Source organism: Rhinolophus sinicus, linkage group LG01 (assembly GCF_036562045.2).
Source record: "Rhinolophus sinicus isolate RSC01 linkage group LG01, ASM3656204v1, whole genome shotgun sequence".
Taxonomy (NCBI): domain Eukaryota; kingdom Metazoa; phylum Chordata; class Mammalia; order Chiroptera; family Rhinolophidae; genus Rhinolophus; species Rhinolophus sinicus.
The window spans coordinates 165,607,838-165,630,282 of record NC_133751.1 but is presented as its reverse complement, the minus strand read 5'-3'; the positions used below and the strand labels follow the sequence as shown (position 1 = coordinate 165,630,282).

The 22,445-nt window shown below is 35.1% G+C and overlaps 1 protein-coding gene across 7 annotated transcripts in view; it reads left to right on the top strand.

Annotated features, from left to right (window-relative positions):
- Positions 1-22,445, top strand: part of PDE1A (phosphodiesterase 1A) — a 398,473-nt gene that overhangs the window by 158,613 nt on the left and 217,415 nt on the right. Inside the window, exon 1 of one of the 7 annotated variants that reach the window (XM_074338962.1) lies at positions 4,701-5,194. The exons of the other annotated variants lie outside the window; for them this stretch is intronic. Within the exon in view, the coding sequence (XP_074195063.1) occupies positions 5,142-5,194 (53 nt within the window). The 5' untranslated portion in view covers positions 4,701-5,141. Of the gene's footprint in view, positions 1-4,700; positions 5,195-22,445 lie in introns of those variants that run through there. 7 annotated transcript variants of the gene reach the window in all.

Sequence of the window (22,445 nt, the reverse complement as noted above, 5' to 3'; positions counted from 1 at the left end):
ATCCAGACAGAAGGAGTTTTATGCAAAAAAAAAAAAAAGACAAAGTATTTTGACTTCTTACCTCTGAGCTTAAATCCCAGGGTAGGGAGCATGTTTAGTTCAAAGTAAAAGCTTAAAGCAGATGATTTTTCCAGCGACTTAGTGAGTTAGCTACAACAGAATTAAAATGGTGGTATGGTGTGGCCCATCCCAAGCCTTGTTCAGTTCCTGTGTGAGATGGAGGGCTCAGGAAATCCTGCTTGCCCAGTGGGGAATTCAGAAGTCAGCTGAGATGGGCCAGTATATCAGTCATGAGCCTGCCATGCCCATGGCAGGGGGTTAGGGGATCCTATACAGAAGCCAAAGGGTTAAGAGCATTGGCGGAGATTCAGATGACGGATGTGACTGAGACTTAGAGGGTCCTGCAACATCAGTGAAGGCTGAACCTGGGCTCAATCAAACGGGGATGATCACCGTTCCCAGACTGAGTCAGCTGGACACACCGGACACAGGTATCAGCAGTAGATATCTGCAGGGAGTCAGCGACCAGACAGACGAGGGACATTGTTTCAGAGACCCTCCCCCCAAAAAAACAAAGGAGAGAAGGTTTGGGTTTGAGGCCACCCCTTTCTGGCCACTTCAGAGTCTTAGAAGGCCACCTCCCTATAAACTCAGACGCCTCCTTGAAGAAAAACAGTGGGTTAGAGAAAATATGAAAGACTGAACATTTACCAGATATGTCTGAGTTTTTAGAAAAAGACTATACAAGAAGATGATGGAATAGTGTAGGTGGGGGAATTCTTTCCTTCTACCCTTCTAGGATCTTTGGCTGGTCTAATAATAACATGAGGCAGATTAACAGGAGAAAAAACTAATTTTGTACATACGGGGGCTACATAAGAATATGAGGCCCACAGACAGTCAGGCCATTGAGGCTTATAATGGTGAAAATGCCGAAGATTGTAGATGACTTACCTTGAAAGGATACATCAGGTGTAAGTTATCTTTGAAGTGATGCCACTCTCACCCACTTATACAGAATAGTTTTTCTCCAAGTGATAAAGGGGCAGAGTTATGATTAGTCAGCCCATCAGGAATAGTTCACACCCTGCCATTTATCTCATGGCAGAGTTGATCAAGTGGCGATTCATATTGCTGATGAAATTTTTATAGCTATGTCAAATAAAAATTGTGGCAGTGCCTTCATTTAACTTTGTTTTTTGTTTGTTTTATCAAGATTTAGGTACCTTTTGGGAAAGTATCACATGCACATTTCATCTTTTATGTATAATATGTCAAAAAAAAAAAGATTGAGAACTGCTGAACTAGACTTTAAGTGTAGGGCGTACTCGAATCATACAATGGGCTAGTCCTACCTTTGGTTAAAGATGGGGAGGCAAGCGTGAAAGAATCAGGTTTTCAAAAAAAATTAAAATTATATGTACATAATGATAAAACCTAAAATGCCATCAGATCCTTTCTTTCTTGGGTTTTCTTCCCATTTCTCCACTTAATTTAAAAGTCACTTAAATATATAACTTGTGACATTGTATTTAATTAATTATGTTAAAAAAAAAAGAACATAAACTTTATCTCAGACTTATTTTTGACTAGACTTATGTGGTGAAGTGATAACCTGTAGATACATTCATTCTCCAGTTCTTGGTCTGGCATGATATTACATGATTTTTCTACAGTTGCATGCTTTTGGGCAATTATATATTGCAAACAGAACCAGAGAACAGACTGTTGCAATGGAAAAAAAAAACCCACAAAAAAAAACACCAAACAAAAAACAAAACAAGAAAAGGTAAAGCTTACCTGTTTTCCAAGGTGCTAAACACAAAAATACCATGACACACTTAGTATCCACTTGGTTGGCAAAGTCACGTGGGTTGATCCATGTTTTTTGTCACACACAATGAGTTAGTTATGATGGATATGTAGGTGTGTTTCAGCTGATCATTTTAACAAATTAATTTTAAAAATATTTATTGAGCATCTATTATGCAGTCTCTACCAGTGCTGAGTGGGAAAATGTGTGTGTGGTGTGTGTGTGTGTGTGTGTGTGAGAGAGAGAGAGAGAGAGAGAGAGAGAGAGAGAGAGAGAGAGAGAGAGAACACAAAAGCAGGAGTGGGGGGTGAAAATGTTAGGCCAAGTCATACTGAAAGAGAATTTATCATAACTGGAAAAATATAAACACCATTTCTGACCCTTACCCCCAGGAAAAAGCTATTTATAATAAATTATTTTATAGGAGAGAGTTGGCCTGATTATTAATACCTAAATTTTAGTGTTTTACACAGTACAGTTGTATTAATTTAAGGAATAGCAACAATAGTCAGGCTCTTCCATTTTATTGAATAAATACTACTGTAAAGTTGAATAAGTTAATAAGACAAACTTTTCTTGCCAATATTAAATTTCAATGCTCTTTCAGAAAAAGCTAATGAAAACATCTGAGAAATACAGATTTTTCTTTATGTGAAGTGAATATTTAACTTACTGGTATTTTCTCATAGCTCTTTAGGTTCTAAGATTAGATTTAAATCCAGTGCTTGATGTAAATGGGAATCTAAGCATTCTACCTTAAAAACTGAAGAGCATTGTAAAATGACATCAAATGTCAACTGTAATTGAAAAATAAAAATAATTTAAAAAGTGTAAGAAAAAGGAAAGACAAAAAAAAAGAGCAAAAAACCATAACCTAATGCAATCAAAGATGTCATGGGTTTCCTGTAATTAATGTAACAATTTTCAGATTCTGCAGTTGGTAATAAAGCCATCGAGCCTCAAGGTGGATTGTATACTTTCTTGTCATTTGAGCTGTATCTGGCCTAGATGCTCATTAGCATTTGTGTTGAGTTCCTTCCGTCATGCTAATGAAGAAATCATCTCACTTTTCTAATTTAAAAGTACACAAAAATGAAAGTTAATCTTTAAAAGTTGATGGGCTTATTATTCTCCTGAGTAGTGCCTTGGGGATATTTATGTTAAATTAATAGTAATATAAATAAACCTTGAGTACAGAAATTGAATGCCACCCATAAATGCAAAAATCCTTCCAGAAGACCTGTGCAAATGTTAGTAGTTATGTACCTTCCTATACAAAACAAGCCAAAGCATATGGTAATAATAAAGCCTCTACCCTAAAGGTCTGCATGTTTGTTTGCATGTTAGATGGTCTCCAGGTTTAATATCAGTGTCATACACATGTCAGTCTATGACGGGATGCTTATTGATGGTGAAAGGAACATCGATTTAAACATCATTGTATAAATATATAATATCTACATAAAGATATATAAAATTATCTTCCTCTTATTTCTAATTTCCTTGTTTATTTATAACTTTCTTTAATAAATGTGTTCTTTTTGGACTATCAGTTATCATAGCTTTTATGCTAGTCCCTTTGCAAGAAGCAGACTAATTATATTTAGAAATAGCACCATAGTACCACGAAAGCTGGAGAGGAACTTAGAATTCAATTAATGTTATAACTTCGTTTTACAAACAAGGAAACGGGCTCAGAGAGGTCAAGAAATTTTCCCACAATGGCCCAGCATGTTCGTGATAGAACTAAAACTAGAACCCATTTGTTTTATTTTTAGTTCAATGATCTCTCAGACTAATTCCATTAGAAGAAAATGGAAAAAAAAAAAAGTGTGAATTAGAGCTGCTCAATATAATCAGTGATTTCTTTGTAATTTTCTTCTCTTTTGTTTTTCTTCCTGGAGGAAAATAAAACGTCATTGTTGCTCCAGTGGAAGTATTTGGAGAGTGCTAAGAACTATAGACTGTGACCATAGAGATCACAACACGTGATTCTTATTGTAATGGATCATCAACTAAAGGCACGTGTATTTCTTAGGTTCCCTCCCCTTTTATTACATGTATATTTTTAAAACATTATAATCATGCTTAGAGATGGTTTATTTTCTTACATACCAAACCTCTGGCCTGGAATCTCATGACAGTATCGATTGAGTAGGAATTTTGTTAGTGATTCAAATACAGGACTGTCTCCAAAATAAGTTATATTAAAATATGAAAATTCGCCTTTTCTGTAACTGGAACAAGAGATCCTGCAGTGTGAGTCCAAGTCTTCCAAATAAAACAATTGTTAATGTCATTTATTTTCAGCTATTCACAACTTCTCTCATATCTACTTTTCTTTCTATTTTTGTAATTTCAAATTTGATCATATAACATAAAAACTCAGGTTCCCAGGGAATTTGGGGGACTTTAAAAAAAAGTGTGTGTGTGTGTGTGTGTGTGTGTGTGTGTTTCCATATCTTTTTTTTTGCAGTGTCTCCTCTTAATTGGAAAGCCACATTTGGGAAGTGACATCTGAATACAGTGTCACTGACAGAATTGAGCAATTTTTGTTTTTTTAACTTTTGTAGCTCTGGTCAGCTTCACATGGGCTTCTATCAGTTGAAATGGCATCTTTGACTTCAGCCAAGTAAGTGTAGGCTATTAGGTTATGAATGCCAAAAATGATGAGTCGTGTCCATGCTTTATTCAGTGTGAGGAAAAGCAAGATTGTAAAATAATTATAATCTCTTGAAGCAGAGCCAGTCACACAGCCTGAGCCCTTCTTTCTTCATTAATTTGTGTACAGTTCTTATTTTAACAGAACAAACTTTCAGAGGGTACTCACATGGGACTGCTGAACCAGCTGTACAACTTTTATTTTGAAGAAAAAAAGTTGAGCCTCAGAACAGGCTGTTTTAAAGACAGGGAGGGACTTAGCTTTTCCGAGCTTGACCAGCATGTGGAAGGAGTGCTCTCATGGCTGCAATAACTTAGGGAGCCCCTACCTGAGTGCCACTGGGGCAGGAAATTTTCTGTTTGTTTTGTTCTGTTTCCGAGGGTCCGGTGCACTTCTCTGGCCCATGTCAACGTGACTCTTGGTAGTTTTTGCACACCCTGCTCTGTGGGGGAGTGCCCCAACGTGCCTGTCTTATGTGGCCTCTATGGACTCACTGCTCAGCTGGCAGAGAGCAGGGAAGTTTTCTCCCAGCACCCAAAAAGAGAAAGAGGAAACTACTTTTTTCTTTTGGGCTCCTTGCAGCACAATAGATCAGGATAAGCTTCCACATTCCCTCCCTGGATTTCTGGAGTGGTTTCCAGGAAGAAGTTAAATCTTCACCTTTAAATGGATGACCATGTCACAATCAGGAAGAAACATCTCCAAAGACCCATCTTTAGGTAAGTAACGTTACATACCAGATGGCTCCAGAGCTATCAGGAAAAATAATTTTTCTCCTTCATCCTTAACTTGGGAATTCTGGCACTGAGTTACAGGAAAACAATAAAGAATGTGCCTAAAGTTTAACTTCATGCATACCGAAGGAGTTATTTTATTTTCTGTAACTCTATGCACAAGCTCTTTATCAACTCCTCAAAATATATTTTAGAGACATATTAGCTATTCAAGCATGTGAATGACATAGCATAGGAAAAACTTTTGAAACATAAGGCAATCCCTTGCTGTTTCCAATGACTGCTCAGCCCTATAAATGGGGAATTTTGTGTTTGGTTCTTTCAACTGATTACACTCAAAGGTAGTGTTTTAGTGCTGCAAATACTGTACCGTTTTGCAGTAATGTGTGGGGAGACAAATGTGAACTTGATAGCTACTGTACTAGAGTGTACTTTTTACAGCTAGTTCAGGAGTATTTGTACAGTCGTTAAGGAAACAATAGGACAGTTGGAGAAATTTTACACTGTGGTGGAATCTGTGGCTAGGAAAGAGGTCGATACAGCATAATGGATTAAGCTAAGGTTTTGTTTTGTGAGGAGGGACAGCAGTTTCTTCATTGACTCTTTAACTCTCGATTCTTTACCTACTATGTACTTTAGAATTCAGAATTGGGAAGTAGGAATTTTAAAGTAGCTAGAAAATAAACACAAACAATTTCTGCCTCTTAAAACAGAAGATTAAAAAAAGAAGTTAATTATATACCAGTTTTGTGCTTCCCCCATATAATATCCTAAACATATCAGAGATACTACATGTTAACAATACTAAATGTTAAAGTCAAGTTGCAGTCACGGTCTTTGATCTGGAATAAACTACAGGATAATAGAAATCTATGGATGGAATTCCTAGCATCCTGTTGTTGCTATATAATGAATAAGAGTGCACCTCAAGGACTATAATTATTTAAAATGTGGCCATTTTTATGTGTTGATGAAGCATTATTACAGTATTATTAGTAGCAACGATATACTTTAGTAGTGCTTAAAACAAAATTCTAGCTCCAATCTGCAACCTTTTCTTGAAGGTTTGAGAAATAATATTTAAATGTACACATGTGGATTTAATATCATAATATGTGTCTACTTAAATATACATTTGTAAATTTTATGCAGTGATGGCAGTAAATAACTGAAAATCTAAATGATCCCTAGAATGTGTATCCATCTGCCATATTTCCTGAAAAGTTGTCCCAGTCCTATGCTATTAATTTCTATCTCCTCCCAAGTGCATGTGTGAGTTCAAAAAGACATGACAGTTGCACAGATGTTTCCAAAGTCAACTGCACTGAGGCACCACCCAGAGAGAGCACCTATAGAAGCTGAGGAAGGCAAGTTTGTCTTGGACAAAATTAGACCCTCTTAGGCAACGTCTTTAGTGTATTCCCCTAGTGGAGAGCTGTTAATGTGAGGCAGGTTGTCCTTCACCACTGGTGTAGGCCAGATCCTTATTAGCTCCCCATGAATTCTGTGCTTACTGTAGGTGCCACTCACAGGGAATTGCAACTCAATGGTGCTGCTGTTTTTTCTGTTTTGTTTTGTTTTTAATATATAAAGAACAGATCCTTTGTGGAAGCTGAGGTTCTTTGCCCAGATATGTGGAAAACAATTTGGTAAATTCCAACGATTGCTTCATTATCCTGGTGACCTAGAAGAGAAAACATAGCTACCAAAGAGAGCATGCTTTTACTCAGGCAATTGTTTTGAGCAAGTGTAGAACTGGTTCCTGACTGTAAACAGGTGAAGGCCAGATGTGGGCTCAGGATTGATTGGTCAACTTGCATGTTGACAGCTGGCTTTGCTTTGATCAGGATATGATTGCGATGAGCACAAAGAGAGATGGAGAATTTCCTAAAGAGTTTTAATGACCAGGCCATCCCTCAGAGAATGTTTTGGGCTGATCTTTAGTAAAATACAGTATGGGCTTTCTGATAGCTAGTTGTTCTTTGGGGCAAGTTGGGAAGTGATTTAAGCTTGTTGGCATCTTTGGCTCTTATCCCAGGCCCCACTTCATTTTCTTTCTCACTCTCCTCTTCCAGATCCCTTGTCCCCTTGGGCTGTCCCTGGACTGTCTAGTGTCTCACACCGAGACATCTTTCTCAGGCCTTCCTTTCTGGTGAGAGAAGGAAAGGTACCAGGCCTTTCCTTCTCAGTATGTACGTGCTTGTACCCCACTTCCTAGGGACTTTGCACACTGGTTCTCAATCCACTTGTTAAGCAAATCTGTACTAGAATGTTTTGTAAGTGCTAGTTACAAGTTTAACAGAAATTTTGTGAAAATAATATCTTGGTTGTTTATAAATAATTCATTTAAATTTCAATCATTAAGAGAGATCAGTCTAGGCATTTTTTTTTTTTTTTGAAAAATCTGACATATTTCTATATACCCGCTAATTTCTCTTGCAGTTGAACCCACAGCTGTAATTCAATTGACCTGGCCTTCACTGATTGACTATAAGTGTCCAGAATCTGGGCTACAGAACTGGGGAGGTCAGACATGATAAGGAAAAACAAACCATATTTGCCCTCACATGATCTTTTACCTGGTATATACCTGGATAACTGTGCACAGTCAGATGATGGGTACCAAAAAGGAGGTAACAACATCCTGGGAAATTGTAATGGAAGAGACATTTCAGTGATGATTAATTCTGGCACAAGTGAATTGAGAGAGTTAAGAACAAGATTTTTAAAAATTTAATTTGAGACTAAACATCAGTTTTTCATTAGCATAATTTCCCAAACTTTCAGACACTGAAAGTCATTCATCAAGTGTTAAAAATTAGTTGAGAGGTTTTTGAATAGATGGTGCACATTGAAATTCTATAGCTAGATAAGATACTGGGAAGACGAGAAGGAATCTTAACATGTTTTTTAGAGTTTGCCTCTAAGAGTGTCGGCATCTCCTACAATGGTGATTCCCAAATCATTTCACCAGTTAGGTTACCAAATCTGTGTTTTAAAAGTTCTTTGTAGAAATTTTAGGTTTGTGTTTTCCCACCAGGTCTGTGAGTCAAGGAACAAAGGCAAGCTTCCTTTATAGCCAAGTCAGGAGTTTTTATGATCTCTTTCATGCCTCTCGTGTGGAACTTTGGGATCAATGGGGCCATTCAGCCTGAGCATATGGAATCGTGCATCTCAAATACACTTCGTGGTTCCTGCAGACATTCTTGCAGCTCAGATTTGTATAGAGAAAAAAGTGATTCTCTTTTATTGAAGAGAAACAGTTTAGGTTTTATAATTTTTCAGGAAGAGAACCACTATCACAAAATGTATATTAATGTATTTTCAATCATTAACACTGTGTTTCTTCCTCAACACTTAGAAAATAAAATTATATAGATCCTTAAAACCCATGATGTGAATCACACTTGATATTAGAGGCTTCCCATGCATACATTCCTTTAGACTTTGAAAAACCCCTTTTTCTGTATTACCACAGAGTTTTATTTCTGGTAATCATAATTTATCTCTTTATATTAATAGGTTCAACAATTTGCAACACACGTCAAATGAAGTACTTTATGTAATTTCTGTAAAACAGTTGCTGAAGACACTTTCCATTATCGCGTGCTCATATTGCTTAGTGAACTTTCTAAAGTCCCACGGGAAACATCAACCTTACACTTTGATACCAAAAATAATCTGTTTTCCTAGTAAAATTGCATTGGTAGAAATACCTCTTACCTGAATTTCAGTGCCATGAAAAGTTTAAGTCTGGGTTTTTATAATTATCTCCTCCTACTTGAGTTGATATTTTATTTTTATCAAATTCTATTATATATGCATCATTTTCCATTTCTTCAAATTCTTTCTAGAAGTCAGTAGGAAAAAGTGAATTTAAAAAATAAATTGAAACTTTCCGTACGTGTTAAGCCTTATTTAGTGTTCTTTGGAACCAACAGCCTTTTGAACCTCTCCTGGGTTCAAAAGTGGCTAAGTTATTTTTGTGGTGACTTTCCATTAGAAATAGCACTAAAAAGCCATAAATGAAATCATGCAAATACTGGTAGTTCTTCCTCAGCCCTAGACTTGCAGACTGGTCTGTGGCATCCGGGATCCGAGACATTACAGTGCAAGTCAAATGGCTGCCAGGGCCTAAGACTAATGAAAATCCTGTGGAGACCTTCACTACATTTAGAACGTGCTCTTTCTTTATGCCTTTGCAAAAGTTTTATTTTTACAAGTATCTGTTAGCAGAGGAATTCTGAGTGTGTTTTTGGCAGGCATAGTCTCTTCACATAGAGATGCAGAAAGCAGTAGGATGGAATAAGAAAGCCTAGGAAAAAGACAGGCAGATCCTAATTTTGTTTGTGGACCTCATAGGGATGATCAGTGACCTATCGCTGTTTCTGAATTCTGGTTTTGAGATTGGGAATCTATGCTTTATAGAAGAATGTCATAAAATATCAGTTACATAGTTAAACTCATACACCTTTTGGAGTGTAGTCATTTTCATTTATTCCTGCAATGAAGCTCAGTATATTATCAGCGTCAAAGCTAAACCAGAAGTTTCTCATATGCAAGGGCTACACTGCATTTCTGATTTTTATACATTAATAAGGTGGAACACCTGACTGACTTTGCCAACTTATATTAGGTTGGTGCAAAAGTAATTGTACTTATTTTTGCACCAAACTAATAGTAGTTTTCTAGACAAGGTGTCCAGATAGTGTTTAGTTATTCAGATGTTTCAGACATTTCTTCAGTATTTGGGGAACAATAAAAAATGTAGACAAGTAATGTAAAATGTAAAGTCACTTCAAAATTTAAAGAATTATAATACATTATTGGACATTGATATTTTTGTCTTATAAATATTTAAGTATTTATCCTTTACTTAAGCCTCTTTTTAACACCTTTCTGTCTCCAAAAATGTATACTTTAGACAGAAATATATTTCGTACAGAGTCCTCAGAGTGAAAAGTAATTATATAGGAAAAATTAAGTATGAGCTGATAAAGAATATAATAAATATTTTTTCTTTTTTATGCAGTGAATTCCTCAGGAAAAAGGTCTATGAAAATCAAATCTGAAATCTAATACCATTCTGTAATTATGAAAATATTTTACTAGTTTTTGGCTCTAAGACAAGTGTGATTGTAAATTCATTTCTTAAAAAGAGAGAGAGAAAAGAGAATTAATTTACCTGAAATGGTTACATAGTTACATACTGGACATTTAGTTTCAGTTTTTCTTTAAAGAAAATATAAATGATGATTTTTACGTAAGTGACAATTAATTGATTTAAAAAAATTATATTTAAGTTATCCCTCATTGCTATGAAAGTGAAAAATACATCTGGAAAATAAATATAGTGAAAGGAATTTAAAGTTTATGACATTGTCGGACACAATGCTAATTAGAAGAAGTATGCATTTTATAACAAACATGTTTATTAAAAATTAATCTTTTTGTTATCTAGCTCAGGATGTTATTTCTGTTGGTCAAAGGTCATTCATTATATGGCTTATAAGGCAAAGGACAATCACAAATTGATCTTTAAAAAACATTACAAAAATAAAATCAAAACAACAAACACATGTGAATGTAAAGCATATGGTAATGTTTAACATGATAGTAATTATCAGAAATTACTGTGACTTTTTTTCTGAGTTGTGGTAAAAGCAGCTCTAATTTTTAAGTGTTTCTCCCAGATAAACTATAATTTGATATACATTTTAAAGTCAGACAGTAAATAATTTACTCCTGATGGTATTATTTCACCCACAGTCAACACAAATTTAAATTATTTCCAATAAACTTATCATCAACAGCAGCAGCGGCGGCGGCAGAGTAGGTATTAATATTAAAACTAAGAGCTGCCCTTCATCAAAATCTTAGCGTATTTTTAGTCAAGTTCTGTGCATATAATCTTCAGAGTAACTCCATGAGGAAGTAGTAAATCCAAATTTATAATTTTGGGTATGGAACCAGGAACGGGGAATGGATTAAAACATGGCAAAGTGTCTCTAACTCAGTAGCTACTCAAATCTTGTTTTGTAAGCTAGGGAAACTTAGTGATATTTGCATTGATCTTGGACATTGACTGGTATGATTTAGAAATGGCTTTTCAAAGATTTGTAATGTTCAAAGTGAAGAAAGTCAAGATTATGCAGGTAAGATGATCTAGTGGATAGTTTAATGGTTTTATACCATCTGGAAAATTTTATATTTGGAATAATCAGCCTGTTACATATACTGTTTAGGTGAAAAGCAATGAAAATTAATATTAATAAGACAAAAGATGACCTATATGTTTGTAGAGATGGAATAAGGTTAAAGAAGTCTGTAGTATTTATAAACCCAGTCTCTTCAGTTCTGTGACTGGATATGACATAATTTTGATAGTTCTCATGGGAAAGCTTTAGTTTATTTATGTATTTGATTAAGGCCACTTGGACATGAGCGCTAATTGAGGAAAACCCAACATTTCCTGAATTGGAGCTGCTGGAAGTGTATGGGGCAAGTCAGTGCATTTGAAGGAACAGATGATAAAGCTTCCAGGTTTGTTATCTTCATAACATGTTAAGCCTGCTCCATTAAAGCCATATTTTTTGTTATGGAGAAGCATTAATTCGGAGTCAAGTTGGTGTGCATTTTTAGTGTTTTGGTGACTCCAGCGTTTAGGATCTTAGAATGTTACTTTTAGAAGAGTTGCTTATCGAGTGAAAATAAGTATATTAATGTTAATTATATATTTATTCACCAATTATTTATAGGCATTGAAAGTCATGGGCTTTTTAATGAAAATCATCACTTTAGCTTTAAAAACATTGATATTTAATGACATTTTTAAGGATCAAAGAGTTTGGAACAAATTGAAGACTACTGACAATGAAATGAAGTAGAGCTGTATTTTTAATATAGAATGTAGCAATTTTTGAGTCCTAATTGAGGAAAGAAAGGAAAATCCCATTAAGTCAAGTTACTTTTAAATTATATTATTAAATTAAAATTTGGATGAAAGTAGGGGCATGTGACAAGCTGGGACCATCTGTTTGTTAGATGTCTCCTCTAATGAAGATTCCAAATGCATGTAGCTATTCCAGTGGTGATGTCTTTGTGAAACAACATAAAATAGAAAAAAGAGACTCTTGCTAATTTCTATGCCTCTAATTAAGCATTTGCTGCTTAGTCCAGCTATATCCAGTTGTTTCTCACTCTGAGATCCCATTTTACCTGCTCTTTTACTGTACAAGTTGCTTCATTCTATTGAGGAGGAGGGACGACTCCTACAAAACTGTAAGATTCCTGAGGCTAAAATAAATATTGAATTCATGTTTGTATTTTCCATAAATTTTGGTAGAATGAGTGTTATAAGTATGTGTTTATGTATTCTTCAAACTTAAATACTTAAAAGAACCAGGTCAGTATTGTAAATGTGTGAAATATGGGAAGTGTTGGGAACTATTCTTGATGGAGAAAAAAAGAACATTTAGTTTCACATTTTAAAAATACTGAGAGACTAAACAAAATCTAGCTGCAGACTGCTAGCTGGTGATCCTTGAAGTGAATGAATGATAGAATGAATAATTTGCTTAGTTAGGTCCATATAGTGGTCACTCTCCATTTTCAGGGTGCATGATGTCCATTAAATCTTGCCTGAAAATTCTGGCAGCTCCATCCAAGAGGATTACTAGAAGAATGGGTACTTGGTTCTTATTTGTAATACTAGTTAAAGAATAAGAAAACCAATATACTCTACAACATATTTATACCGTTCATCTGTGCATAATTTTATAGCAGTAAAAGAATAGATGAAGAAATACATAATTGTTTAATGAATCTAATGCATTAATGTTAGCTTCAAACTGAATTATTCCAGAATCAGGAAATTCAGTGTCTGTAGCCCATCCCACCTTTGAACAACTGGTGATTGTTAGAAAGTACTTTCTTAAGTGGAAATCTGTCTTCCGATCAATATATTTTTCTCTTTTAGTGGAACTGGAAAAGAAGAATCCAAGCTCTCTCACAAAACAGCCTTTCAAATACTCAAGACAATTGTATCATCCATTGTTGTTTATAAATCTCCCTAAAAACATAGTGGCTTAAAACAACATGAGTCTACAGATCAGCTGAGTGGTTCTGTATCTGTGCCAAACCTGATTCATCTCAATGGGCTTTCTCATGCATCTGTGGCCAGACTATGGGTTTACTGAGTGCTGGCTGGTCTAGGAAGACCTTGGTTACACGACTTGGGTTTCTTCCATGTGTCTCTCATATCTCTCTAGCCTGATCATGTTCTCACGGTAATAGCAGGAATCCCTGAGAGGAAGCAGAATCTCACTTTTTCAAGGCTCTGATTGAGTCTGAATGAGTCAAGATGTCACTTTCCCATGGTTACAAAATAGTCAAGGTGATGTAAAGTACAGTGTAGGGAATATAGTCAATAATATTGTACATAATAACTATGTATTATGCCACGGGGGTACTAGATTTATCAGGAGGATCACTTTGTAAGTTATAAATGCCTAACCACTATTCTATACACCTGAAACTAATATAATTTGAATGTCAACTATTATTGAAAAAAATTAAAATGAGAAAAGAAAAAATACCAAAAAGTCAGATGGCCAAGTTCAGGGTCAGTGTGGGAGGGTATTACTAACAGGAAGCATATACAATTGGGTTCATACTCTCTGAAAGTTCTTAGGCTTTTTCTCATTCTTTCCTTTAGTTCATCCCTAATTCATTCAGTCATTAAAGAGACAGCACATAGTTTGAATGTTCATGTCATGTTGTTAAAGCTCTCTGAGTGACAAGTAAGGACAGGAAAAAATATATATATTAACAGAATAGTGAAGCTCAGTTGACCTTCATGTGGCTGGTGGGTCAAATGTGGCTCACCTGACTCCAGGATTATAGCATGCCTGAGATTCCTGGTTAAAAAAGTTTTAAAAAGTTAATAGTTAAAAAAGTTTTACCTAATTGTCTAAAACATAAGCTATTGCACCCATAATGATTTCTCACATTTTCCTAGTTCCTTTTGGAGAATTGATGTTTACCAAGTGTCATGCTAATTGACTTGAGAAAACTAGCTATTTTAACTGAATACAATTAATTATATAATTTAGGGCAATTCAATTTCAATTCTTTTAAAACTGACTTGGAAAGTAGGCCTGGTAAATAGTAAAATAAAATAATGCTTCCTTCACATCAAAATCATATTTGAGTCTCCTCCATATGTATTCTCTTTATGATTATCTTTTAAAAACTATTTTTAACGTGATAGATTTATGATAGTGTTTTCTATTATTGAACCCTCCCAAATACCACTATAACGAGTAAATGTTTTCATAAAAGCCACAGCTTACATAATTTCTCTTTTAAATCAGTGATTCACAAACTGACTCTGTTTGCTATTGACATTAGAATTGCAGCTTACAAAACAAAAACAAAACAAGCTTCTGAAGACTTAACCTCAGATATTCTGCTTTAGTAGGTCTGAGATCGAAAAGTTTTGATGTATTTCTACATACTCCCCAGTTTATATTGAGTCATAGCTAGATTTGGGAGCCACTTCCCTTCATGATGTAATTTACATACAATAGGAATGGAAGAAAGGAGTAATTTGGGAAACATTTTAATAAGATTAGCATAATCATTAGAAATATAAGCCAAAATTTTTTTTCATTCAAAAATATTTGTGTGTACAGGGGACCTATGAATATGAAGCAGGTTAAGTTTCTCTTCTAAAAAATCTTAAACCCCTTTTTTTAGGATGTAGATTTATGAAGTATAGAGACAAACTGCCATGAACCCCAAAGCAATGATTGTCAGTATTAGCTGTGTTTTGCAATCACTGGGGAATTTTTAAAAATTTCAATGCAGGGGTTGTATTTCAGACCTATTATATAAAAATCACTGGGTGAGACTCAGAAGTCAGTGTTTTTTAAAAATTCTCTAGATGTTTCTAATTGTACAGCCAAGTTTGAGAATTATTGCCGTAAAGAACAGCTTATATGAAGTACAGTGACAAATGGGAGAAACAGTTGAGGGTGAACATTGAAGGGTATGTAGGATTTTGATAGGCATGTGGAAGAAGAAGGAAAGGACATTAGGAGATGGTAAAGCATGAGCAAAAGCTTGGGAATACAGAAGGGCATGACGTGTTTGGGAGACTCTGGGGAATAGCGAGAATTCTTGATTGGCCCACACAGAGCTGAGCTTCTGCATGTGGAGGAATATGTGGCTGAAAGGTTGGTTAGGGCTATTGAGTCAAGGGCCACACTGTATTTATTTGGTGCATATGTGCTGTCACCCATCTGGTCTGTTGTTAAAATGGGCAAATCTGATAAACCAAACTCCTGAGCTCAGTGTTTCCAAAATACTATTTCATCATAGAACGTCATTTCCCTGAGGTACTCCGAACAAAAGCATTAAATACGTTTGAGAAACACTGCCTGTCATACTCACTCTCCTCTTAGAGATTAGGGCATATTAGAATTTTTATAGCTAAAACTTCAGTTTGTTTACTCCAATATTTTCCCATACATACTCTACATCTACATAATGCTTATCAATATCTCTAGAAATTAGTATTCAAAGGTACACATTTTTGTTCCTCTAAATTTTCCCAAAATATGTCTCCTTTAGTTTTCTGAAATTCACTTTGCTTCAGTTAGCCTTTTTTCTTTCTTGTCTTGTTTATCTGGAAGATAGTCTGACCCCATGAAATTTCTCCATAGTTGACATTTTTCATCTACTCTTAGAGAAGCTTGGCAAACAAAGTTGCTTAGTAGAGAGAATTGCTAATGTTCTATTACATAACTGTAATGGTGTGAGTTTAAAAAAAGAAAAAAGACATATTTTGAAAGACTGAGAAACGATGAGCAGTGTCACATTATTGAAACAGCTGAGGTAAATTAAGAAATAACAGATGGGAGTCATCTGTGGACTATCACACCCAGGTACCACTGTACACACAAGTTTGGCAGCACTTTACCCAGGTCATGTGCATTTTTCCTCATTTCTTCCTGAACATATTTTTTTTAAAGCATTGCCCTTAAATTCAGACTTATAATTAAAAGCAGACCGTTCAAAATCTGCAAGTAATACCATTTTGAATAATGATGGTTTATGCTTGTGTAGAATCCCATATCTAGGGTTTTGAAAAAAAATTACATCTATTATACTATTATATTTGTTTACACAATAGCATTATGAAGTAGAAAGGAAACTATATAGATTCCCATTTCATAGGTGAAGAAATGAAAACTCAAGGGGTCAAAGTAAGTCACAGGGAAAAACGTTGACGAGTACTTATGTTAAGAACAAATGGATTAAGTGTGGCTTGCCATTACAGATTGCATCTTCATAACAGCTAATATTTGGAGACCTTAATGACTGTGCCAGACCTGGCATAGTATCCTTCCTTGAGGTATAGACCATTCTGTATAGCCAAGGAAGTGATTTGAATCACCTTAACAATATTTTTTAGCTACTCAGAATTATGTAATAGTCATGATATCCATGAAAAATTTTCTCTTCTAGGGGTGGGACAAGGGAGAAAAATGAGCAAAGGTAAATTATCATGTGTTTTCTGGGTCACATGATTCACCATGTTGACTCCATACATTTGACCTGTCACATGCATGATGTATTTACTAGGAATTTTAGGATATAAAATGTTGTCTCTTGGAGGAAGGAAAAGAAAGATAAAGTTCAGGCAGTTGCTTTGAAAGTATTTCTAAACAGAAAAGATTTGTTGTTACCATCCTTGTAGAAGGACGTGGTTTCTAGATTGTGCAAGACTAGAACTAGATTTCATTAATAGAAATGATTAAAATATAATTTGACAGTAGCCAATCCATTAATCTTTTATTAGGCTTTGCTTTCTGTAAATTTCCTAATACTCAGAATGTTTGAAATTTACTGTTTTGATGACGTTTCATTCTAATGTACTCCAGACTATTCTTAAGTGCCATAAAACTTCCATGTTTCGTTTTTTTAAAACATTTTATTGTGATTTTTCCCCCTGAAATAACATACTAAGAATCTATTTTTAGAGGCAAAATAAATCCCACGTTTTATTTGACACACAATATAATGACCTTACAAGGTTATTGTGTCTCTCTTAAGAATCAAATATTTATAAAATCTTTAGTAATGGATATATAATTTTTGTGGTACAGGGTGGTAAAGACACAATTGGTTTAAAATACATTCCATTTCTAGAGTAGATCCATTACTTCTTGATATTTGCTTATTTACAAAATAAAAAACACTTCTAACTACATCCGAGGAGCTAAACAGCTGTGCCAAAGGCCCATTGATCTGAACTTTACATAAACATTCTTATTAGTGCTGTATACCAACCTTCAGATAAACTCAATCTGGAAGTTGAGCTGAAAGTTGAAAATTTGGATCAGTGTGTGTAGTCTGGATGATATGTTCTGCCTTATCCTTCTTCCTACCTACCAACAACACATTGTTTCCCTTTCTCCCTATTAGCCCAGTTGGCAGTTTAGCCTCACTCATCCATTTAATGGAGGCGATGTCCACATTGCACTGGTGAAGGACACTCACTTGCATCTAGTTTTTAATTTGCATCTCTTATAGATGTCTAGATAGAAATATGAGTGTCACGCCCTCTCACTTTAGGTTCTTTTTTTTTTTTATCTCTCCTGCCAGACACTAGAGTATCTAGCATTTCCTATGTGAGAACAATTTATTATATATTCAGAAAACTAATGGTTATGTCAATTAGTGTGTTATCCTGAGGAGTTCTACCTACAACTATAATGTTCTTCCTATATTGTTTATAGTTGTAGGTAGAACTCCTCAGGATAACACACTAATTGACATAACCATTAAGATACTTAAGGCCACATCAGGCTTCTGATTTTAATTTTGAGCAGACAATGGCCTTAGGACTTCCAGGTAGAATATTGATTCTAGATTTTCCTTAAAAATTGAGATGCCAAGGAAAGTGTTTGGTATTCTATATTTAAGACTTGTCCCAGACTAGAATACTTAGATAATATCTCTATAACTTATTGAGTAACTTGGAGAGGCTGATTCTAAAATAATTTTTCCGCTCTATCAAGTCACAATTCAATCTCTCTTCTTTCCAATTTTCAATAAAGTGTAGATTGTCTGCTGCTTCCATAACTTCTCAGTAACTTCTCCCGTCCCTTGCATAACCACCTCTAGTCATAACCTCAACTGTCTTCTCTGTTAGGTGACTCCTAAATTTACATCTGCAAATATCAATTTTATCATGAATGACAATTTACATTTATTTCTATCTTTTAGACATGCTCACCTGGAAGACCTCCTAATACCTAATACTCCACTATCGCAGAGATTTATTATAATACATACTTACTCAGTAAAAGTAAATTCAGGCGCATGTGTGCATGTTTCTAAACTTAGTCCTTCGCAACACTAGTGTCACATAAGATTTAATAGTGACACACACACATACACATACACACACACACACCCCGCTATGGTTTCCCAGAACTTTATGTTTATGTTAAATGTAAATATTTTAGAGAAAGATAATGATATAAATTGACAGTGGAACCCTCTTTGTGTTGAATATCTATAAACATCAAAGTCTCCAGTAAACTGTTGTTTAAGAAATATTTCTTAGATGAACAACCTAGCCTAGCTGCTTTGACCCGCTTTGTTGATGGTTTATTGAGACAGCATGCAATGTTTCCCTGTACCTCTACCCTGCTTGTCATTTAGACTTAAAATTTGTTATTTTTGATGCCTCTCTACTTGTCTTTCATAACAAAATAAATATCAAGTCCTTTTAGTTGTATCCTTAGAAAATTGCTTATTTACCTCCTCTTTGTGCTTTTTCACTTCAAACCTTTTTCCCTCTCATGTAAAATTTTATGACATTTTTCTAATTGATCTTCTAATCTCCAAATCCCCCACCCTCAGTTTCTTGTTTCTAGAGTTATCGGATTAGTGTTTAGCAATTTGTCATGTTTATGTCACTCCCTTCTTCCGTAATTTGCAATGAACTTGCATTTTTAACCAAATGAAGTATGGACTCTTGGCATCCCAAATACTTTATACCTACTCTCTATTTACCTTGTCTCCTTATTCCTTTCACAAATCCTATGCTATAGTCATTCTGGGTGACTCATTGTCCCCAGGACCTGTCTTATGCTGGTCTTCCTGAGCCTGTGTCCACCCTGTTTTCTTTGCATCAATGCTTCCCTTCATCTCCTCTCTGAACTTACTCTCTGTCCTGTCCATGCATCAAGTTTTAATTTAAATGCAACTGTCTTCCTGAAGCATTCCCTGATTCTACCACCAAAAATAAGCTTCTCTTCTCTTGGGCTTTAATAGTATAATAGTAACACTTTTTTTTCTAGCTCTGTATTTCTGAGCATATTTGACAGTAGTTGGTATGATTATTTGTTGTTTAATACATATTCTATCTTCCCTTTTTATGAATGTATTGATGGCTGAGGCTTTGTTTATATTTATAGAAATACAGAACAACCATGATGGAAAAACCTTGTATCTAGTGCAACTCTCCTTTTTTTTATAGATGAGTACATGAAAATCTTTAAGTCATTAAATGGTTTGACCAAATTCTCAAAGTTAGTTAGTGGCAGAATCAGGACAAGAACACAAGTCTTAACTCTCAATCCCATGTTCTTTCTAGCCTAATTTCTTACATTTTTAGCCCATGGTTACAATAACTATTGAGAATCCACCATGTACCAGGGATCTTACCTATATTATATCTAACTGTAAGAGTAATACTGGAATATGGGCATTAGTATCCCCATATTACAGATAAACTGAAGTTCAGTGAGTTTAAATAACTTGCCTAGGTAGAAGAATTTGGAATTAAAGCCAGGTCTACTTGATTCCAGAGCCTATGCTCTAGGGTAAAAGATTGAATGAATAAAGGGGGCTGTTTAAGGTGGGAGTTTGGAGTAGTTATCTTGGGAACTTGAATTGGATTGCCACCTAAGGACCACGTCTCAGACTTTAAAATGACTATATTTAGTTGTCAGACAATACGAATTAAAACCACAATGCAATGCAATTGTGTGTTTTCTGGAATGACTAAATGCAAAAACCAAAATCTACACAGGGCTAGTGAGGGTTTAGAGCACGGTTTCACAGCCTCGACACTATGGACATTTTGGACCAAATAATTCTTTGTTGCAAGGAAGTGTCTTGTGCAGTGCAGGATGTTGAGCAGCATCCCTGGTTTCTACCCAGGGATGGTAGTAACATCTCCCCAGTTGTGACAATCAAATATGTTTCCAGGCACTGACAAATATTCCTTGGGTTATAAAATTATGCCCCGTAGAGAATATACTGATTTAGAGGAAACAACGCCCTCATACATGGTTGGTGGGACTGAAAATAAACACACAGTAACAATTTTGGAAAAGTGTTTGCAGAAACTACTAAAACCCAACATATACATGCCCAGAAATTTCACTCCTAGGTGTATAACCAAGAAAAGCGCAGACATACCATATATTCATCAAAGACCTGTATAAGGTGTTCTTAGAAGCACTATTGATAATAACCTAAAACAAGCAAACAAAAACACACCAAAACCCATCAACAGTTGAAGGGATAAATTGTATGGAATACTACAAAGCGATGAGAAAGAACGAACCACAAATACATGCAACAATGTGAGCAAGTATCACAAAGACAATATTGAATGAAAGTAGCTAGGCACAAAAGAGTACATGCTGTATGATTCCATTTATTTAAGGCTCAGGAACAGGAAAAACTAATATAGGTATTGAAAGTCATGAAAGTGGTTACCTTTGGAATCCTGTGAAGGGCGCATGAGGGGGTTTCTGAGTGTTGGCAGCATTCTTTTTTTTATCTAGTTTCTAGTCATGGGGATGTATTTAATTTGCAAAAATTCATCAAGCTAACATATGTGATTTGTATAATTTTCACTGTGAATATTATACTTTAATCAAAGGTTAGGGGAAAAAACTAGAGGAGCTTCTGTTTGGCGGAAGATACTCAAACATTCCATATTAATTGACTGCAGATGAAACTTCAGGGAAAACTGGATGGTGGTGCTAGAGCAACTTTGAAAGGGATATGCTTTGTAAATCGCTTTAGTGTGGTTTGGGTAACCATGAAAAGAATGAACAATAGCTCTCTTGTGTGCCCTGTCAATGGAAACCTATCAGAGAAATAATAAATGTAGAAGACAATTAGAAGTTGCTATCTGTACATTTATTTTTGAAATGCTTCATGTTTATCCACATATCCTGCAAGTTTTATTATTCAACATTGTTAATGAAAGTGATTATACTATCCTCATGGAATAGAGTTTGAGAAATGGATTACACAGCCATGTATTAATTGCCCTGCAATTCTTACATGTTCATTAGAGAGATGATGCTTTCACATTAGTATCTGGGTGACTAATCATTACTGTTATAGTTAGGAACAATTCATATCAAGATACAAGCTTTCTTTAAAATAAACTATACTCTAATCAATGTTTATCCATAGTTTCAAACTGTGGGTGCATTTTCAAATGGTAGATTAGTTGAATGTTCATTATAAAATTTTGAATTTTTTCACAAATTTATTCTTATAAAGCATACATTTGGAAACCATTTATTAGGCAACATTTTGGAGCTAGAAGAAAGCAGAAAAACACAGGTGTTATTTTGAACTCTACAAGGAGAATTATTATTCTTTTGATTGTGATTTGGCTATTTAATGATCTAATTTAAAAATCTCTATTATGAAGGAAGAAGCATCATGTTTAATTTATTTTAATATTTTTACTGATAGACCATATAACGTGTAATTTTAATGATTCTGACTACTGCCGTTAAATGAGATAAGAAGACCAGAGGTTCATCAATGTAGAGACTTTGACTTTCTTTCTACCTACTATGGTATACCAGTGACCCTCCCATTAATTCTTTTTTTTTTAATTATTTTTTTTTTTAATTTTTTCCCCCCATTAATTCTGTTGTCATGAATGGAAGGGTAAGAGAGGCTGCTTCCACAAGCCTATCAGGAAATGAGAACATTGTTATTTCATAGCATCTTTTATCTTCCATTCGAAGTATTTGTTATACATTCAGGTTTATGATTTGCTTAGTGTCTGTCTCTTCCACTGAAATGTACGCTGGAGATCAAAACAGAGACTCCAGGGACCCCTCCCTGGAGGTGGGACAGGCAGCTGAAGGCAAGCACTGGAAGGACTCAGGTTCTG